We start from the raw sequence: 17,659 nt of genomic DNA, 5'->3' as shown, positions 1-17,659 counted from the left end.
CCACAACGTCAGCGGAATACCCCACAACGTCAGCGGAATACCCCACAACGTCAGCGGAATACCCCACAACGTCAGTGGACACAACGTCAGTGGAATACCCCACAACGTCAGCCGAATACCCCACAACGTCAGCCGAATACCCCACAACGTCAGTGGAATACCCCACAACGTCAGTGGAATACCCCACAACGTCAGCCGAATACCCCACACGTCAGCCGAATACCCCACAACGTCAGTGGAATACCCCATCATGTCAGTGGAATACCCCACAACGTCAGTGGAATACCCCATAACGTCATTGGAATACCCCACAACGTCAGTGGAATACCCCACAACGTCAGTGGAATACCCCATAACGTCAGTGGAATACCCCACAACGTCAGTGGAATACCCCACAACGTCAGTGGAATACCCCATAACGTCAGTGGAATACCCCACAACGCCAGTGGAATACCCCACAACGTCAGTGGAATACCCCACAATGTCAGTGGAATACCCCACAACGTCAGTGGAATACCCCACAACGTCAGCCGAATACCCCACAACGTCAGCCGAATACCCCACAACGTCAGCGGAATACCCCACAACGTCAGTGGAATACCCCATAACGTCAGTGGAATACCCCATAACGTCAGTGGAATACCCCACAACGTCAGTGGAATACCCCACAACGTCAGCGGAATACCCCACAACGTCAGCGGAATACCCCATAACGTCAGCGTAATACCCCATAACGTCAGCGGAATACCCCATAACGTCAGTGGAATACCCCATAACGTCAGTGGAATACCCCATAACGTCAGTGGAATACCCCATAACGTCAGTGGAATACCCCATAACGTCAGTGGAATACCCCATAACGTCAGTGGAATACCCCATAACGTCAGTGGAATACCCCACAACATCAGTGGAATACCCCATAACGTCAGTGGAATACCCCATAACGTCAGTGGAATACCCCATAACGTCAATGGAATTAAGTTTCTAAATGTTTACAAATTAATTTAAAATGAAAAGCGGAAATCTCGAGTCAATAAGTATTCAACCCCTTTGTTACGGCAAGGATAAAATGTTGCATAACAAGTCACATAAGTAGCATGGACTCACTCTGTGTGCAATAATAATGTTTAAAAATAATTTTGAATGACTACTGTGGTAGCAGGATTACAAGATTATGTTACATTTAAGCACCAAATGGTTGTTTTATAAAATAAATCCTAATGGCGCAGAGTGATGATGTCAGAGAGTGATGTGGTGAGAATGGGATGGTCTGAGTAAGGTTCTTAGGACTCTCTCTCTCCCTTAACTGAGAGGAGCCTTTTTGAAGCTTGGGCTGGCAACTGTTAAAGAGATGGTTTCCAGTCTAGCTTCCTGCAGTTAGTCTGGGCGTAGGGTCAAGGAAATGGGTTTTTGCTAGATAGCTTGGGCTGACAATGACTTGGTGATAATTCCCTAAAGCTGGCATTCCATAGACAATATGTGGTGTGTGTGACCCAAGATAGAGATAGCCTGGAAGAGTTTAGAACAATGCCTCATTGTCTCATCTTCCTGGCATCTGGGAAACTAAGCTGGGTTGGAGGTAAAACACCATCCTGTGTAAATATCCAAGGTTGCTTATGGGAGTTGGAACCAGCCTGACTTAGCGTTTTTATGTCCTATATAAGGTCTCGGTTTAATCATTATCAGTTAGGCTGCTCAGCTCAACAGTCAAGACTGTTTGGCTGACTGATTTCATTACTGCAATAATTAATCAATATTAAATAAGATGATTGTTTGAAGAAATGACCAAGTCTCTCATTTGAATAGAATATTCCACCACACTTCCTCAGCTCTGTAACCCACACATGCAATTATCTGTAAGGTTCCTCAGTCAACCAGTATATTTCAAACATAGATTCAACCACAAAGACTAGGGAGGTTTTCTAATGCCTCACAAAGAAGGGCACTTATTGGTAGATGGGTAAATGTTTTAATAAAAGACATTGAATATCCCTTTGAGCACGGTGAAGTTATTCATTTCACTTTCGATGGTGTATCAATACAGCCAGTCACTCCAAAGATACAGGTGTCCTTCCCAACTCAGTTCCCGGAGAAGAGGCAAATCCAACACAACACATCACGGAGTACCACTCTTCACTCTACACATGGTGGTAGCTGCATCATGTTATGGGTATGCTTGTCACCGGCAAGGACTTGGATGTTTTTGGGGGATATAAAATTAAACGGAACAGAGTTAAGCACTGGCAAACTCCTAGAGGAAAACCTGGTTCAGTCTACTTTCCAACAGACACTGGAAGACAAATTCACATTTCAGCAGGACAACAACCTAAAACATAAGGTCAAACATACACTGGAGTTGCTTACCAAGACGACATTGAATGTTCCTGAGTGGCCTAGTTACCATTTTGACTGAAATCGGCTTTAAAATCTATGGCAAGACTTGAAAATGGCTGTCTAGCAATGATCAACCAACTTGAGATAGCTGGCAATAATAATGTGCAAATATTGTACAATCCAGGTGTGGAAAGCTCTTAGAGATTTACCCAGAAAGACTCCAAGCTGTAATCGCTGCCAAAGGTGCTTCTACAACGTATTGACTCAGGGGTGTTTCTGCATTTACATTTTTTACATTTCAAAAAACATGTTTTGCCTGTCATTACGGGGTATTGTGTGTGCAGATGGCTCCGAATAAATATCAATTTAATCCATTTTGAATTTAGGCTGTAACATAACAAAATGTGGAATGAGAAAAGGGGTATGAATACTTTCTGAAGGCACTGTAAGTATACTGTACAATACAAAGGGGAATACAACTACTCTAAAATTCTGAGCCATATCATCCTCCACTTACTATCACAAGGGTTAGTAACTACACAGACTCATTTCATATCATCCTCCACTCACTATCACAAGGGTTAGTAACTACACAGACTCATTTCATATCATCCTCCTCTCACTATCCCAAGGGTTAGAAACTACACAGACTCATTTCATATCATCCTCCTCTCACTATCACAAGGGTTAGTAACTACACAGACTCATTTCATATCATCCTCCACTCACTATCACAAGGGTTAGTAACTACACAGACTCATTTCATATCATCCTCCTCTCACTATCACAAGGGTTAGTAACTACAGACTCATTTCATATCATCCTCCTCTCACTATCACAAGGGTTAGTAACTACACAGACTCATTTCATATCATCCTCCTCTCACTATCACAAGGGTTAGTAACTACACAGACTCATTTCATATCATCCTCCACTCACTATCACAAGGGTTAGTAACTACACAGACTCATTTCATAGATCTTTAAAACACTGGCAGTTTGTCTACTTCACTTATTTAGTCTACTCTCTGATCACTCCAGATAACCCAGTGAATAAAACAAATGCTGGCAATACTGGTGTCAAACCATGCAAGTCTCAGTAGCATGAAATAACATCCACCTCCCCCTAACCATGTGTATGTGACCAATACAATTTGATTTTGATACAGTTCACCATGAAACAGTTCTACTGCAACTTTTCATACACAGTGGGAAGTTGGAACGAACAACAAACTTAGTTAGATAGAACCTGCTCTTACCATGAGAAACAGATTTCCCAATCTTCTCCTCCTCTTCTTCATCTTTAATGTTGACATTCAGCTCCAGTGTTTGACTGCAGTCTTCCAGCTTCACTGATGCCATCTCTGGATCCTGCAGTGCAAACTGGGCTCCACTGTCACAATCAGGACCCAGTGACTGTAGGTTTGGACTCAGTGTGGAGGGAGAGAGGCAGGCTGGGTTTGTCCTCACTGTTGATGTTACCGGACTTAGACTTGATCTGAGTCGGTCTGTAGTAATAAAGAGAAACGGACACAAAAGTTATTGACTTGACAGTTCTGTCACTTTCTTTTTTCTGAAAAAATCTATTATATTTTTTCTTGTTCAAGTATCTCATTACAATAGATCAGGTAGCTAAACATTGATAACAAAACATTAATTCACATTAGACAAGTGTACACTTTAAATTAGAGGCCGAATGATTAAATCGGCATGGCCGATTAATTAGGGCCGATTTCAAGTTTTCATAACAATCGTAATCGGCATTTTTGGGCGCCGATTACATTGCATTCCATGAGGAAACAGCGTGGCAGGCTGACCACCTGTTACACGAGTGCAGCAAGGGTCAAAGGTAAGTTGCTAGCTAGCATTAAACTTATCTTATAAAAAAAACAATCAATCTTAACATAATCACTAGTTAACTACACATGGTTGATGATATTACCAGGTTAGCTATTTTGTCCTGCGTTGCATATAATCAATGCGATGCCTGTTAACTTATCGAATCACAGCCTACTTCGCCAAACGGGGGATGATTTAACAAAAGCGAAAAAGCACAATCGTTGCACGACTGTACCTAACCATAAACATCAATGCCTTTCTTAAAATCAATACACAGAAGTAAACGTTTTTAAACCTGAATATTTAGTTAAAATAAATTCATGTTAGCAGGCAATATTAACTATGGAAATTGTGTCGCTTCTCTTGGGTTCATTGCACGCAGAGTCAGGGTATATGCAACAGTTTGGGCCGCCTGGCTCGTTGCGAACTAATTAGCCAGAATTTTACATAATTATGACATAACATTGAAGGTTGTGCAATGTAACAGGTATATTTATACTTAGGGTTGCCACCCGTTCGATAAAACACGGAACGGTTCTGTATTTCACTGAAAGAATAAACGTTTTGTTTTCGAAATGATATTTTCCGGATTTGACCATATTAATGACCAAAGGCTTGTATTTCTGTGTTTATTATATTATAATTAAGTCTATGATTTGATATTTGATAGAGCAGTCTGACTGAGCGGGGGTAGGCGGCAACAGGCTCGTAAGCATTCATTCAAACTTTACTGCGTTTGCCAGCAGCTCAGCAATGCTTGATTCACATGCTGTTTATGACTTCAAGCCTATCAAGTCCTGAGATTAATCTGGCAATACTAAAGTGCCTATTAGAACATCCAATAGTCAAAGGTATATCAAATAGAAATGGTATAGAGAGAAATAGTCAACGCGTCATAATTCCTATAATAACTACAACCTCAACCTAAAACTTCTTAACCTGTTGGGGATAGGGGGCAGTATTTGCACGGCCGATAAAAAACGTACCCGATTTAATCTGGTTACTACTCCTGCCCAGTAACTAGAATATGCATATAATTAGTAGATCTGGATAGAAAACACTCTAAAGTTTCTAAAACTGTTTGAATGGTGTCTGTGAGTATAACAGAACTCATATGGCAGTCAAAACCCTGAGACAAATCCTAACAGGAAATGGAAATCTGATATGTGGAATCACTTCAAACCTTTGCCATTGAAACACACAGGGACTTATTAATCATTTAGCACTTCCTAAGGCTTCCACTAGATGTCGACAGTCTTTACAAAGTGGTTTGAGTCTTCTATGGTAGAAACTGACCCAAAGAGAGGCTTGGGAAGTTGGTCACGGGGGGGGGCTATTACTACTATGACGCGGGCGCCCATGGGAAACCTTTTATTCCGAAACGTTTAGTAAGACAATGCAATCATCCGCCTTGAATATTATTGAAGCTCTGGTTGAAAAAGGCCCTAAAGATTTATGTTATACAACGTTTGACATGTTTGAACGAACGTAAATATATATTTTTTTGCACATTCGTGAAGACAAGTCCCGCGCGCTTCAGTACATTATGAGTAGCCTTCGGAACGCGCTAACAAGAAGGAACTATTGGGACATAAATTATTAACTTTTTCGAACAAAACTACATTTGTTGTGGACCTGGGATTCCTGGAAGTGCCTTCTGATGAAGATAATCAAAGGTAAGGGAATATTTACAATAGTATTTTTGATTTTGGATGGTTCCAAGATGGCGCTAACATGTATCGCCTAGCCTATTTTTCTGAGCATACCACGTCGTTTATTGCAAAGTGTGATTTCCCAGTAAAGTTATTCCCTGTAGCTCAGTTGGTAGAGCATGGTGTTTGCAACGCCAGGGTTGTGGGTTCGATTCCCACGGGGGGCCAGCACAGAAAAAAATTTTATTAAATTAAATGTATGCATTCACTACTGTAAGTCGCTCTGGATAAGAGCGTCTGCTAAATGACTAAAAAAAAAAATGTAAATGTAAATTTTTAAATCTGGCAATGCTAAAGTGCCTATTAGAACATCCAATAGTCAAAGGTATATGAAATAGAAATGGTATAGAGAGAAATAGTCAACGCGTCATAATTCCTATAATAACTACAACCTCAACCTAAAACTTCTTAACTGGGAATATGAAAGAACTGAGAATATTGAACCACCAGCTTTCATATGTTCTCATGTTCTGAGCAAGGAACTTAACATCTCTGGGGTATGTGGGACGCTAGCGTCCCACCTGCGGGACACACTACTCAACAGCCAGTGAAATAGCAGGGCGGGAAATTCAAAACAACAAAAATCTCATAATTCAAATTTCTCAAACATGCAAATATTATATCCCATTTTAAAGATACACTTCTCGTTAATCCAACCACATTGTCCGATTTCAAAAAGGCTTTACGGCAAAAGCATAACATTAGATTATATTAGGACAGCACCTAAACAAGAAAAACCACACAGCCATTTTCCAAGCAAGGAGAGGCGTCACAAAAACCAGAAATACAGCTAAAATTAATCACTAACCTTTGATGATCTTCATCAGATGGCACTCATAGGACTTCATGTTACACAATACATGTATGTTTTGCTCGATAAAGTTCATATTTATATCCAAAAACCCCATTTTACATTGGCGCGTGATGTTCAGAAAATGTATTCCCACCAAAACCTCCGGTGAATGAGCACATCAATTTACAAAAATTCTCATCATAAACGTTGATGAACTTTACAACAGTTATTGAAATAATTATATATATACTACTCCTTAATGCAACCGCTGTGTCAGATTTTAAAATAGATTTACGGCGAAAGCACATTTTTCAATATTCTGAGTACAGAGCTCAGCCATCAAAGCAAGCAATACAGTTACCCGCCAAGTTCTGGAGTCAACTAAACTCAGAATTAGTATTATAAATCTTCCCTTACCTTTGCTGATCTTCGTCGGAATGCACTCCCAGGACTCCCACAAGAAATGTTATTTTTGTTCGAAATACTCCATATTTATGTCCAAATACCTCCGTTTTGTTAGCACGTTCAGATCACTATCCAAAGGCATAACGCGTGTGCGTAAAACCAGAGACAAAAAGTCAAATAGTTCCATTACTGTTCGTAGAAACATGTCAAACGATGTTTACAATCAACCCTTAAGGTCTTTTTTATCATAAAACGTTGATAATATTCCAACCGGACAATAGCGTATTCATTAAAGAAGAAAAATAAGGAGTGGTACGCCAAGCGTGCCTGCGCAGTAAACAACTCACTGCTCCCAGGCAGTCCACTGATTGACTGAGCTCCTATTCTCTGCCCAGTAACAGTAGACGGATGAAACAAGTTTCTAAAGGCTGTTGACAGCCAATGGAAGCCTTAGGAAGTGCAAAATGTCCCCACAGACACTGTAGTTTGAACAGGGATTAGATAGAAAAACTACAAGTCACGTCCTGGTTGGATTTTTCCTCAGGTTTTTGCCTGCCATATGAGTTCTGTTATACTCACATACATCATTCAAACAGTTTTAGAAACGTCAGAGTGTTTTCTATCAAAATCTACTAATAATATGCATATCTTAGTTTCTGGGAGTGAGTAGGAGGCAATTTACTCTGGGCACGTCAGTCATCCAAGCGGCTCAATACTGCCACCATCCATAAGAAGTTAATATAATTCACCAATACATTCTAAATGTTTTATTTCATTGAATATTACAACATACAATTTACCTGCAGTGAACAGTAGGTAACAATATGGTGATGTCATTACCTTGCCTTCCTATTGATGGGACATCAAATCAACAATACACAGGTTATGTTACCACCATCATGAGTTTAGAAAAGAGTTTATAGCAGAGGGCCATTTCTGAGCCTTCGGCAAATTAGATTAGTGTTCTACTGTAATGTTCCCGGTCAATGCACGTGTGGTGAGGGAAGTGAATGTGATTGGCTTAGAGGAAAGTGAATGTGATTGGCTTAGAGCTCGGGTGACAACACAGGAAATTGTGTTAGTATTGGATGAAGCATTATGATGACAGGAACCTCTCCAAAAGGAACAAAGTGTGCCATGGAGGTACCGCTCGGCCCCCTGGGTATCAGTGACTGTACCTGGATCTTTCTAGGTTAGTCATTTATTTAACAGGTCTGTCTGGTGTCATGTATCTGGTTGGATCACCATGTCTTCCTCTACAACTCACTGTATACTGGATCCATTGTAGGTTATAGAGGAACTGTATACTGGATCCATTGTAGGTTACAGAGGAACTGTATACTGGATCCATTGTAGGTTACAGAGGAACAGTATACTGGATCCATTGTAGGTTACAGAGGAACTGTATACTGGATCCATTGTAGGTTACAGACGAACTGTATACTGGATCCATTGTAGGTTACACAGGAACTGTATACGGGATCCATTGTAGGTTACAGAGGAACTGTATACTGGATCCATTGTAGGTTATAGAGGAAATGTATACGGGATCCATTGTAGGTTATAGAGGAAATGTATACGGGATCCATTGTAGGTTACAGAGGAACTGTATACTGGATCCATTGTAGATTACAGACGAACTGTATACTGGATCCATTGTAGGTTACACAGGAACTGTATACAGGATCCATTGTAGGTTACACAGGAACTGTATACGCGATCCATTGTAGATTACAGACGAACTGTATACTGGATCCATTGTAGGTTACAGAGGAACTGTATACTGGATCTATTGTAGGTTATAGAGGAACTGTATATTGGATCCATTGTAGGTTATAGAGGAACTGTATACTGGATCCATTGTAGGTTACAGAGGAACTGTATCCTGGATCCAAAGCTACCTTTCACTGGTGACTGTCAGCAGCATTACTTTGAAAGACATACTACTGGGCTTATAGTCTCTCTCTCTCGAAACTGGACCTCTGGGAGATAACACTGACAGGAGATTTACGATGTCTTTTTGGTGATAAAACCTAAAGAGCATTCCAGAGCATGAGTTAATGTTTCTGTTCTATACGGTACCAGGGAGAGATGGCGCCAGTCGGGCCAGACACTGGTCTCTACACAGTGAAAACTGTTGACACAGCAGATACTGTCTGCTGTGAATTATAAGTATCTTTCATACAAAATCTTAACCAAAATCGTATAGATCTTCTCATTGAAAGCAAGTCTAAGAAGTGGTAGATCTGTTCTATGTGCGCTCAAACGGGATTCATTGCTGGTCTGACCAATCGGAATCCACGCTTCAAGATTGGTTTGATCACGCAGACTGGGACATGTTACAGGTAGCCTCAGAGATTAATATTGATTTATACGCTGATTCGGTGAGTGAGTTTACAAGGAAGTGCATTGGAGATGTTGTACCCACTGTGACTATTAATACGTTCCCTAATCAGAAACCGTGGATAGATGGCGGCATTCGCGCAAAACTGAAAACGCAAACCACCGCATTTAACCATGGAAAGATGACTGAGAATATGGCTGAATAAAAACAGTGTAGTTATTCCCTCCGTAAGGCAATCAGCGAAATGTCGGTATACGGACAAGGTGGAGTCGCAATTCAACGGCTCAGACACGAGACGTATGTGGCAGGGTCTACAGGCAATCACGGACTACAAAAACAAAACCAGCCACGTCATGGACACCGACGTCACGCTTCCAGACAAACTAAACACCTTCTTTACCCGCTTTGAGGATAATACAGTGCCACGGACGCTACCAAGGACTGCAGGCTCTCCTTCTCCGTGGCCGACGTGAGTAAGACGTTTAAACGCGTTAGCCCTCGCAATGCTGCTGGCCCAAACGACATCCCTAGCAGCGTCCTAAGAGCATGCGCAGACCAGCTGGCTGGTGTGTTTACAGACATATTCAATCTCTCCCTATCCCAGTCTGCTGTCCCCAAATTGCTTCAAGATGGCCACCATTGTTCCTGTACCCAAGAAGGCAAAGGTAACTGAACAAAATGACTATCGCCCCATAGCACTCACTTCTGTCATCATGAAGTGCTTTGAGAGACTAGTCAAGGATCATATCACCTCCATCTTACCTGTCACCCTAGACCCACTTCAATTTGCATACCGCCCCAACAGGTCCATAGATGATGCAATCGCCATCACACTGCACACTGCCCTATCCCATCTGGACAAGAGGAATACCTATGTAAGAATGCTGTTCATTGACTACAGCTCAGCATTCAACACCATAGTACCCTCCAAGCTCATCATTAAGCTTGAGGCCCTGGGTCTCAACCTCACCCTGTGCAATTGGGTCCTGGACTTCCTGAAGGGCCACCCCCAGGTGGTGAAGGTAGGAAACAACTTCTACACTTCGCTAATCCTCAACACTGGGGACAAGGGTGTGTGCTCAGCCCCCTCCTGTACTCCCTGTTCACCCATGACTGCGAGGCCATGCACGCCTCCAAATCAATCATCAAGTTTGCAGACGACACAACAATAGTAGGCTTAATCACCAACAATGACGAGACAGCCTATAGGGAGGAGGTGAGGGCACTCGGAGTGTGGTGTCAGGAAAACAACCTCTCACTCAATGTCAACAAAACAAAGGAGATGATCGTGGACTTCAGGAAACAGCAGAGGGAGCACCCCCCCCATACACATCAACGGGACAGCAGTGGAGAAGGTGGAAAGTTTTAAGTTCCTTGGCGTACACATCATGGACAAACTGAAATGGTCCCCCCACACAGACAGTGTGGTGAAGAAGGCACAACAGCGCCTCTACAACCTTAGGAGGCTGAAGAAATGTGGCTTGTCACCGAAAACCCTCACAAACTTTTACAGATGCACAATCGAGAGCATCGTGTCAGGCTGTATCACCGCCTGGTACGGCAACTGCGCCACCTGCAACCGCAGGGCTCGCCAGAGGGTGGTGCGGTCTGCACAACGCATCAACGGGAGCAAACTACCTGCCCTCCTGCACATCTACAGCACCCGATGTCACAGGAAGGCCAAAAAGATCATCAAGGACAACAACCACCTAAGCCACTGCCTGTTCACCCCGCTACCATCCAGACGACGAGGTCAGTACAGGTGGATCAAAGCTGGGACAGAGAGACTGAAAAACAGCTTATATCTCAAGGCCATCACTGTTAAACAGCAATCACTAACACAGAGAGGCTGCTGCCTACTTAGACTTGAAATCATTGGCCACTTTAATAAATGGATCACTAGTCACTTTAATAAATATCACTTTAATAATGTTTACATATCTTGCATTACTCATCCCATATGTATATCCTGTATTTTATACCATCTATTGCATCTCGCCTATGCCGCTCGGTCATTGCTCAACCATATATTTGTATGCCTATATTCTTATTCCTTCCCTTTTACTTAGATGTGTGTGTATTAGGTAGTTGTTGTGGAATTGTTAGATATTACTGCACTGTCGAAACTAGAAGCGCAAGCATTTCACTACACTCGCAATAACATCCACTAACCATGTGTATGTGACCAATACAATTTGATTTGATTTACTTCTATGCTTCGCGTTCTTAAGTTTTGTTTTTGCGTCTTTTACTTTCGGGTTGTACACCAGCTTCAAAATATATTTCACAGCACTTTAGATGGTACAATGATTCTCTACACAATGACTGCTTGTTTTGTCACAAACTGAGATTAGGAAAACTATTAGAAGTTTAGCGACCAGGAAATGGCAGAGCATATTGCACCTTCAAGTACAGTGGTGGGGAAAGTTATTAAGTAAAAGTTAATGTTATACATCAAAATCCTTATATTAAGCAAACCAGATGGCACCATTTTGTCAGGGAAAATGTATGGGAGTAGAAAGTACATATTATGGTCCCGCTTCATTTCAAGTGCATCTTATGAAGGCTTCGTAAAGAATTCATATAGGCTTCATTGCACTACATAAATAGGTCACAAATCATCTAGAACTGTATTTCATGCTCTATAAAGGATGAATAAATGTGAACAAATAAATGGATGCTTGTCACACAGTTAAACCACATTATGAATGTTTATTGAGCATATGTAGTGGTTCATTTCTTTATCAAATGAGGAGAGAAACTTATCACACAAGTCAGAGTTATACTTAAACTAAATCTTTATTCACTTATAAACAACCCGCGCAATATGAACTGGAATAACATGGGTCAATTACTGAACTGTCTGTTGAACAAGAGACTGTCACTGGCAACCATGGTTACGAGGAGGGGATACTATAATATAATGTTATTGGGTCTGTAACTTACCACGCTCCTCATTGAGAAAAGCACCAGAGATAATTATAAACGCACAAAGTAAGAAAAACAATGAAATGCATCATTCTAACACTGCCTAAAATGATGAATAAGATACTAATGAGAGACCTTTATAAGTAATATAACAATACTGATGTACAAACTGTGACATAAATGACGATAAGCGGTACGAGGCAATCCGTCATTTCCATTAAGACATGAGTGAGCTGAGACAGATGTAGCCTATATACCGCCTATTTTGTGCAGCATTTTTTAAATTGACAGCGACATAATTCCGAACATGGGCCGTTCTTACAGTATTGTCCCTGTACACGCTTGCTTCCAAACCACTCCTTGTTGAATTTGAAATTTCCGACTTGTTATGTAATGTTTATGTCCAATGAGCACCGAGACATTTTATCTATAATTTCTCTTCATATGACAAGGATAGAAGAGGATTTGCCAGTAGATTGTTGACTTGATTCATGACGATGACTGCTAGCTAAGATTTTGAAATTATGATGTTGACATGATCAGTCCAATCTATGCTACTTTACATACAACATGATTTGACACCATTTTATCTGTGGCCAATGACCATGAGCCTTCTTGGATGGGCACTTCTAATGTAACTATGGCAGCACCCAAGGGACTTAAAATGTTCCAGCTCTCCCTGTAGATGTTGTGGTGACGTAGTGTCCCATGACTGACAGAACACTGAGCCAATCACAGTGCAACTAGATAACATTACCAACCCCTACGCTCACAACGTCTCACTCTGTGCCTCCAACTCTCTCTTCCTTGCTTTTGTGCTGCTTCCCTCACTCTGATTGGATGTCCTTTAGGTCTTTTTGCAACAGGTTTTAAAATTGTATTTATATTGGTTTGAGATTTTCCTGTGTCCATTTTAGAACCGGAGCCAGAAGAATGCTAAATGCCCCAATGCGTAGTGCCAACTGTAAAGCTTGGTGGAGGAGGAATAATGGTATGGGGCTGTTTTTCATGGTTCAGCCTAAGCCTCGTAGCTCCAGTGAAAGGAAATCTTAACACTACAGCATACAATGACATTCTAGACGATTCTGTGCTTCCAACTTTTTGGCAACAGTTTGGGGAAGGCCCTTTCCTGTTTCAGTATGACAATGCCCCGTGCAGGGGTGCATAAAGAAATGGTTTGTCGAGATCGATGTGGAAGAACTTGACTGGCCTGCAGAGCCCTGACCTCAACCCCATCGAACACCTTAGGGATGGATTGGAACACAGACTGCGAGCAAGGCCTAATCGCCCAACATCAGTGCCCAACCTCCCTAATGCTCATGGCTGAATGGAAGCAAGTCCCCTCAGCAATGTTCCAACATCCAATGGAAAGCCTCTGTTGTGGAAAATTACATAATTAGTCATTCTATCCCGTGTTTTAATGCTTAAGGAATAGTCTCTTGTTATATGCTAGTGTTATTTCTAACCTGATACAAACTTGTCTTTGTGGGACTCAGCCATAAGACTGGGCGTATAGCTACGGTCCGTTTGGGTGCGACCGCAGCATGTGACATCCCGTGGGTTTACTATCTACAGGAAGTCACATGTAAGGAAACTTCAGAAATGAGCACATTATAGTGTTTGCTGTTGGGAATGGTTAGACGGTTGAGCCCTCGGGCTATCAACCTCGTGCTATCAACCTCGTGCTATCAACCTCGTGCTATCAACCTCGTGCTATCAACCTCATGCTATCAACCTCATGCTATCAACCTCATGCTATCTTCAATCTGCACAGACAACTAATGACCTTTTACACACTCTGCTCACTGCCACGTATACAGAAAGGATGTACTTCTCCATAAAAAGCAGAGACCCGACTATGTTTGTTAAGCTTTCAACTCTGAACTATTCTTGGAGATGGTTGATTGCTTCATTTTTGCAAATGTTATAATAAAGCTGTTAGAAGAATCTACAGTCTCGCTCTTCCTATATAATTTCTACCACGCCTTCCCAATACAGTGGAGGCTGTGATAGCAGCAAAGGGGAGACCAACTCCATCTTATTGCCTATGATTTTGGAATGAGAGGTTCGTCGAACAGGTGTCCACATACTTTTGGTCATGTAGTGTAGTTATGGGCTAGCTAGGCTAATATTCTCCTTTGCTTGCTAGCTAGTAAACTAAAGCTAACACACAATCCCATCAAGCAGCTGAAATGACAGCAAACTATGTGAATTTCCATTTGTTTTAGCTACTACCTTTGTTTCTATTGCCAATTCTTTGGATATATCATTAGAATGATCCTGATGAATGAATTGGCCTGGATCAGAGAAGCTGTCAGTCTTGTCACGTTCATATGCATGGCACAGTGGAGATACAACATGTTGCACAGGTCAGATAGGCTAGTAGCATGGGGAAATATTGTCCAGCGACGCTTTTTTCCAGGGCAGATTAGGTTTATAAATTGACTGGCCGGGCAGTGGGACAGCAGATGTGATAAATCTAATGGAACTGTTAACAGGCATTATGCGTGGATTGTGGTGATAACTCCTTGCTATCAACCAATCAGCATCCAGGATCCAAACAACCCATTTTATAATGTGACAAAGAGATTGGTAAATGATAAAACACCCCATTATAACATCTGGTATAAAAACACTTATGTAGCATGTAATAGGATAGGACATAAGTTGTCATGCAGACTGTGTAATAGCAGTTGTTAGTAACAGTAGACATTAGCGCATATGACAACAGGATAAACAGTCATCTATAAACACCCATTATAAACTAGTTTCGTAAGATTTTTTTGCCGTTACTCATTACTGTTGTTATATAGGGGTTATAAAAGGCTTTATAAATACATGACTAAGGACACCTACAGTAAAGTGTTACCCCAACTTCTCCTGATCGAAAAGCATTGTAGAGAATTGAAATTTGAATGAGTGTATTTCCTGAATTGACTGGAATTCAAATGGAATTGACAGCAACCGTGGCAACTACATAGAGTCATTTCATAGAACTTCAGAACACTGGCAGTTTGTCTACTTCACTTCTTCAGTGTGCGCCAGGTCGCAGTTGTAAATGAGAACTTGTTCTCAACTAGCCTACCTGGTTAAATAATGGTGAGAAAAAAACAGAATAAAAAGTATACTCTGAACACTCCAGATAGCCCAGTGAATAAAACACATGTTGACAATACTGGTGTCAAACCATGCAGATCTCATTAGCATGAAATAACATCTACCTTCTCATTCAAACACTTCTATAGCAACTTTCAACGCACAGTATGAAGTTGAAACGAACAACAGTCTGGAGATCTTCAGGGATGTGTGAGCCAGAATTATAGAATCAACCTGAAGATAGAATCTGCTCTTACCATGATAAACAGATTTCCCAATCTTCTCCTCCTCATCTTTAATGTTGACATTCAGCTCCAGTGTTTGACTGCAGTCTTCCAGCTTCACTGATGCCATCTCTGGATCCTGCAGTGCAAACTGGGCTCCACTGTCAGAATCAGGACCCAGTGACTGAAGGTTTGGACTCAGTGTGGAAGGAGAGAGGCAGGCTGGGTTTGTCCTCACTATTGATGTTACCGGCCTCAGACTTGACCTAAGTCAAAAAAAATGTTTTTTCATAATTTTCACAGAACAGTAGTTCACCTGCATCCCAATTAATGCTTGGGTTGTTTGCTTAATAATCTTACCTGGTAGATATTTAGCTATCCTTCTGATCATGCATGCAGTTTACGCAGCACTATTTACTATGTTCCTGAATAACCATGTCTTCCATGTATGATTTCACCTCACACAAAAAATCTATTGTATTTCCCATTTTCACAAGATAGGAACAATTATTGATAAAGATGGAAACACCTGAATGTTTGAATATGGTTACACATGTAAATATAAAATAATAATAAGTGAACCCGCGCTGCCTGCACTGAATTCAGTTGACGTAGATAGAAGGGGAGCCGCCATTTTACCATCCCGTGAATTTTACACAAAACCATTAACGAACTCAATAATCGCAAATAATTTGATTTTTTAAATGAAATTAGCTTTACTAAATGATTTTCATTCACTCAGCCAAACCCAAAGTCTCTGGCTATTTGACTTATAAAATAGTTACGCTCACTCGGCTTGACACAAAAGTAACACGTAAAACCTTTACCAAACGTGATAATACCTTAAAGGATGTGTTACCCAGCACGTTATGACATGTTATTTCGATATTACAAAGTTTAAACGTACTATTACATACCTGTAGTAATACATGTGAAACGGACATAAAATATATCGTCTTCACCAGACATCTCAAGCGCCTTCCCGGAACTTCCTGTTCCACCACTGCAACAGAGCAAATGCGACATCACAGACAGAACATTGCGACAGATATTTAATTGGATGTATAAATATGGCAGTGAGAGGAAAACCCACTGGCAGACAGTGGGAGAAGATGGAACGAGGTGGATTTTGGCCGATATTCGGCAAATTTTCTCATCAGTTAAACATTTTATCTCAATACAGTTTTCTGTTCCTCAAAATAAAATCGGTTATGAACAGAGTGAACAAAGTTTGCAAAGGCAAATTGAGTTATTGCACACAAGCGCTTCACCGAGTAGAGGTTTCCTAAAGGAAATATTCAGAGATTTGTTAGAACACGCCAATAGGAGATCACTAGCGGGTGCTTGGCTCTACCCACTATGACGAATTTGTTCCCAATGGAAACAACATGTGGTCCATCTTGGTTTACATAAACATATTTGGAGACATCTTCTCTGTGTAAATATTGGGCAGACTAGACACTCTTGCGTATTGCTGCCTATCGCAGGTTGGAGTACGGATTTCAAATTTAGGTCACAAAAAACAAAACTGGGAAAAAGGAGAATGGGAAAATCTTAAATTGCACCATCTAATCCTGCACCTATACACAATCCCCAAACTCACCACCCCATCCCACTACTTTGGCCCTAAATGATCCTACACCAGGCCATCTGCTTTGGAGGATGGAACCACTTCCCTCAACTTCTTCTGCACTAAAATCTCTCACACCCAAATATGTATCTGCTGCTGCAACTACCACATCTATTTCATGTGATTTCCACTCCATCAGTGCAGTACAATTGATCACAATGACTATCAACGCAAGGAATTCGACCTTACTAAAACTCATCCTCAGCAAGACTACAAATTCCAGCAGGAAGCTCCCACAGGTAGCCTCTAGCCGACACAGTCTGCTATCGTTCACCACCGCGATCAGCGAGACCTCCTGGGTCCAATCCATGAATGTACATCCCCTTTCTCTGTCAAAGCAACTCACTGGCTACAC

The 17,659-nt window shown here is 41.3% G+C and overlaps 2 protein-coding genes across 3 annotated transcripts in view; both read right to left on the bottom strand.

The window, feature by feature from the left end:
* The window catches only part of LOC123727743 (gastrula zinc finger protein XlCGF26.1-like), a 28,413-nt gene extending 11,468 nt beyond the window's left edge, over window positions 1–16,945 (bottom strand). The window contains exons 1-3 of the mRNA XM_045696761.1: window positions 16,592–16,945; window positions 15,708–15,940; window positions 3,593–3,841 (exon numbers count right to left, since the gene is read on the bottom strand). Of these exons, the coding sequence (XP_045552717.1) occupies window positions 3,593–3,841; window positions 15,708–15,940; window positions 16,592–16,605 (496 nt within the window). The 5' untranslated portion in view covers window positions 16,606–16,945. The remainder of the gene's footprint in view (window positions 1–3,592; window positions 3,842–15,707; window positions 15,941–16,591) is intronic.
* LOC106598090 (zinc finger protein OZF-like) overlaps window positions 1–17,659 on the bottom strand; it is a 139,892-nt gene that overhangs the window by 88,396 nt on the left and 33,837 nt on the right. The gene's annotated exons all lie outside the window — the stretch shown is intronic.

The sequence above is a fragment of the Salmo salar genome, chromosome ssa16 (assembly GCF_905237065.1).
Source record: "Salmo salar chromosome ssa16, Ssal_v3.1, whole genome shotgun sequence".
In the NCBI taxonomy this organism is placed as follows: Eukaryota; Metazoa; Chordata; class Actinopteri; order Salmoniformes; family Salmonidae; genus Salmo; species Salmo salar.
This window is presented reverse-complemented; position numbering and strand designations above follow the sequence as displayed.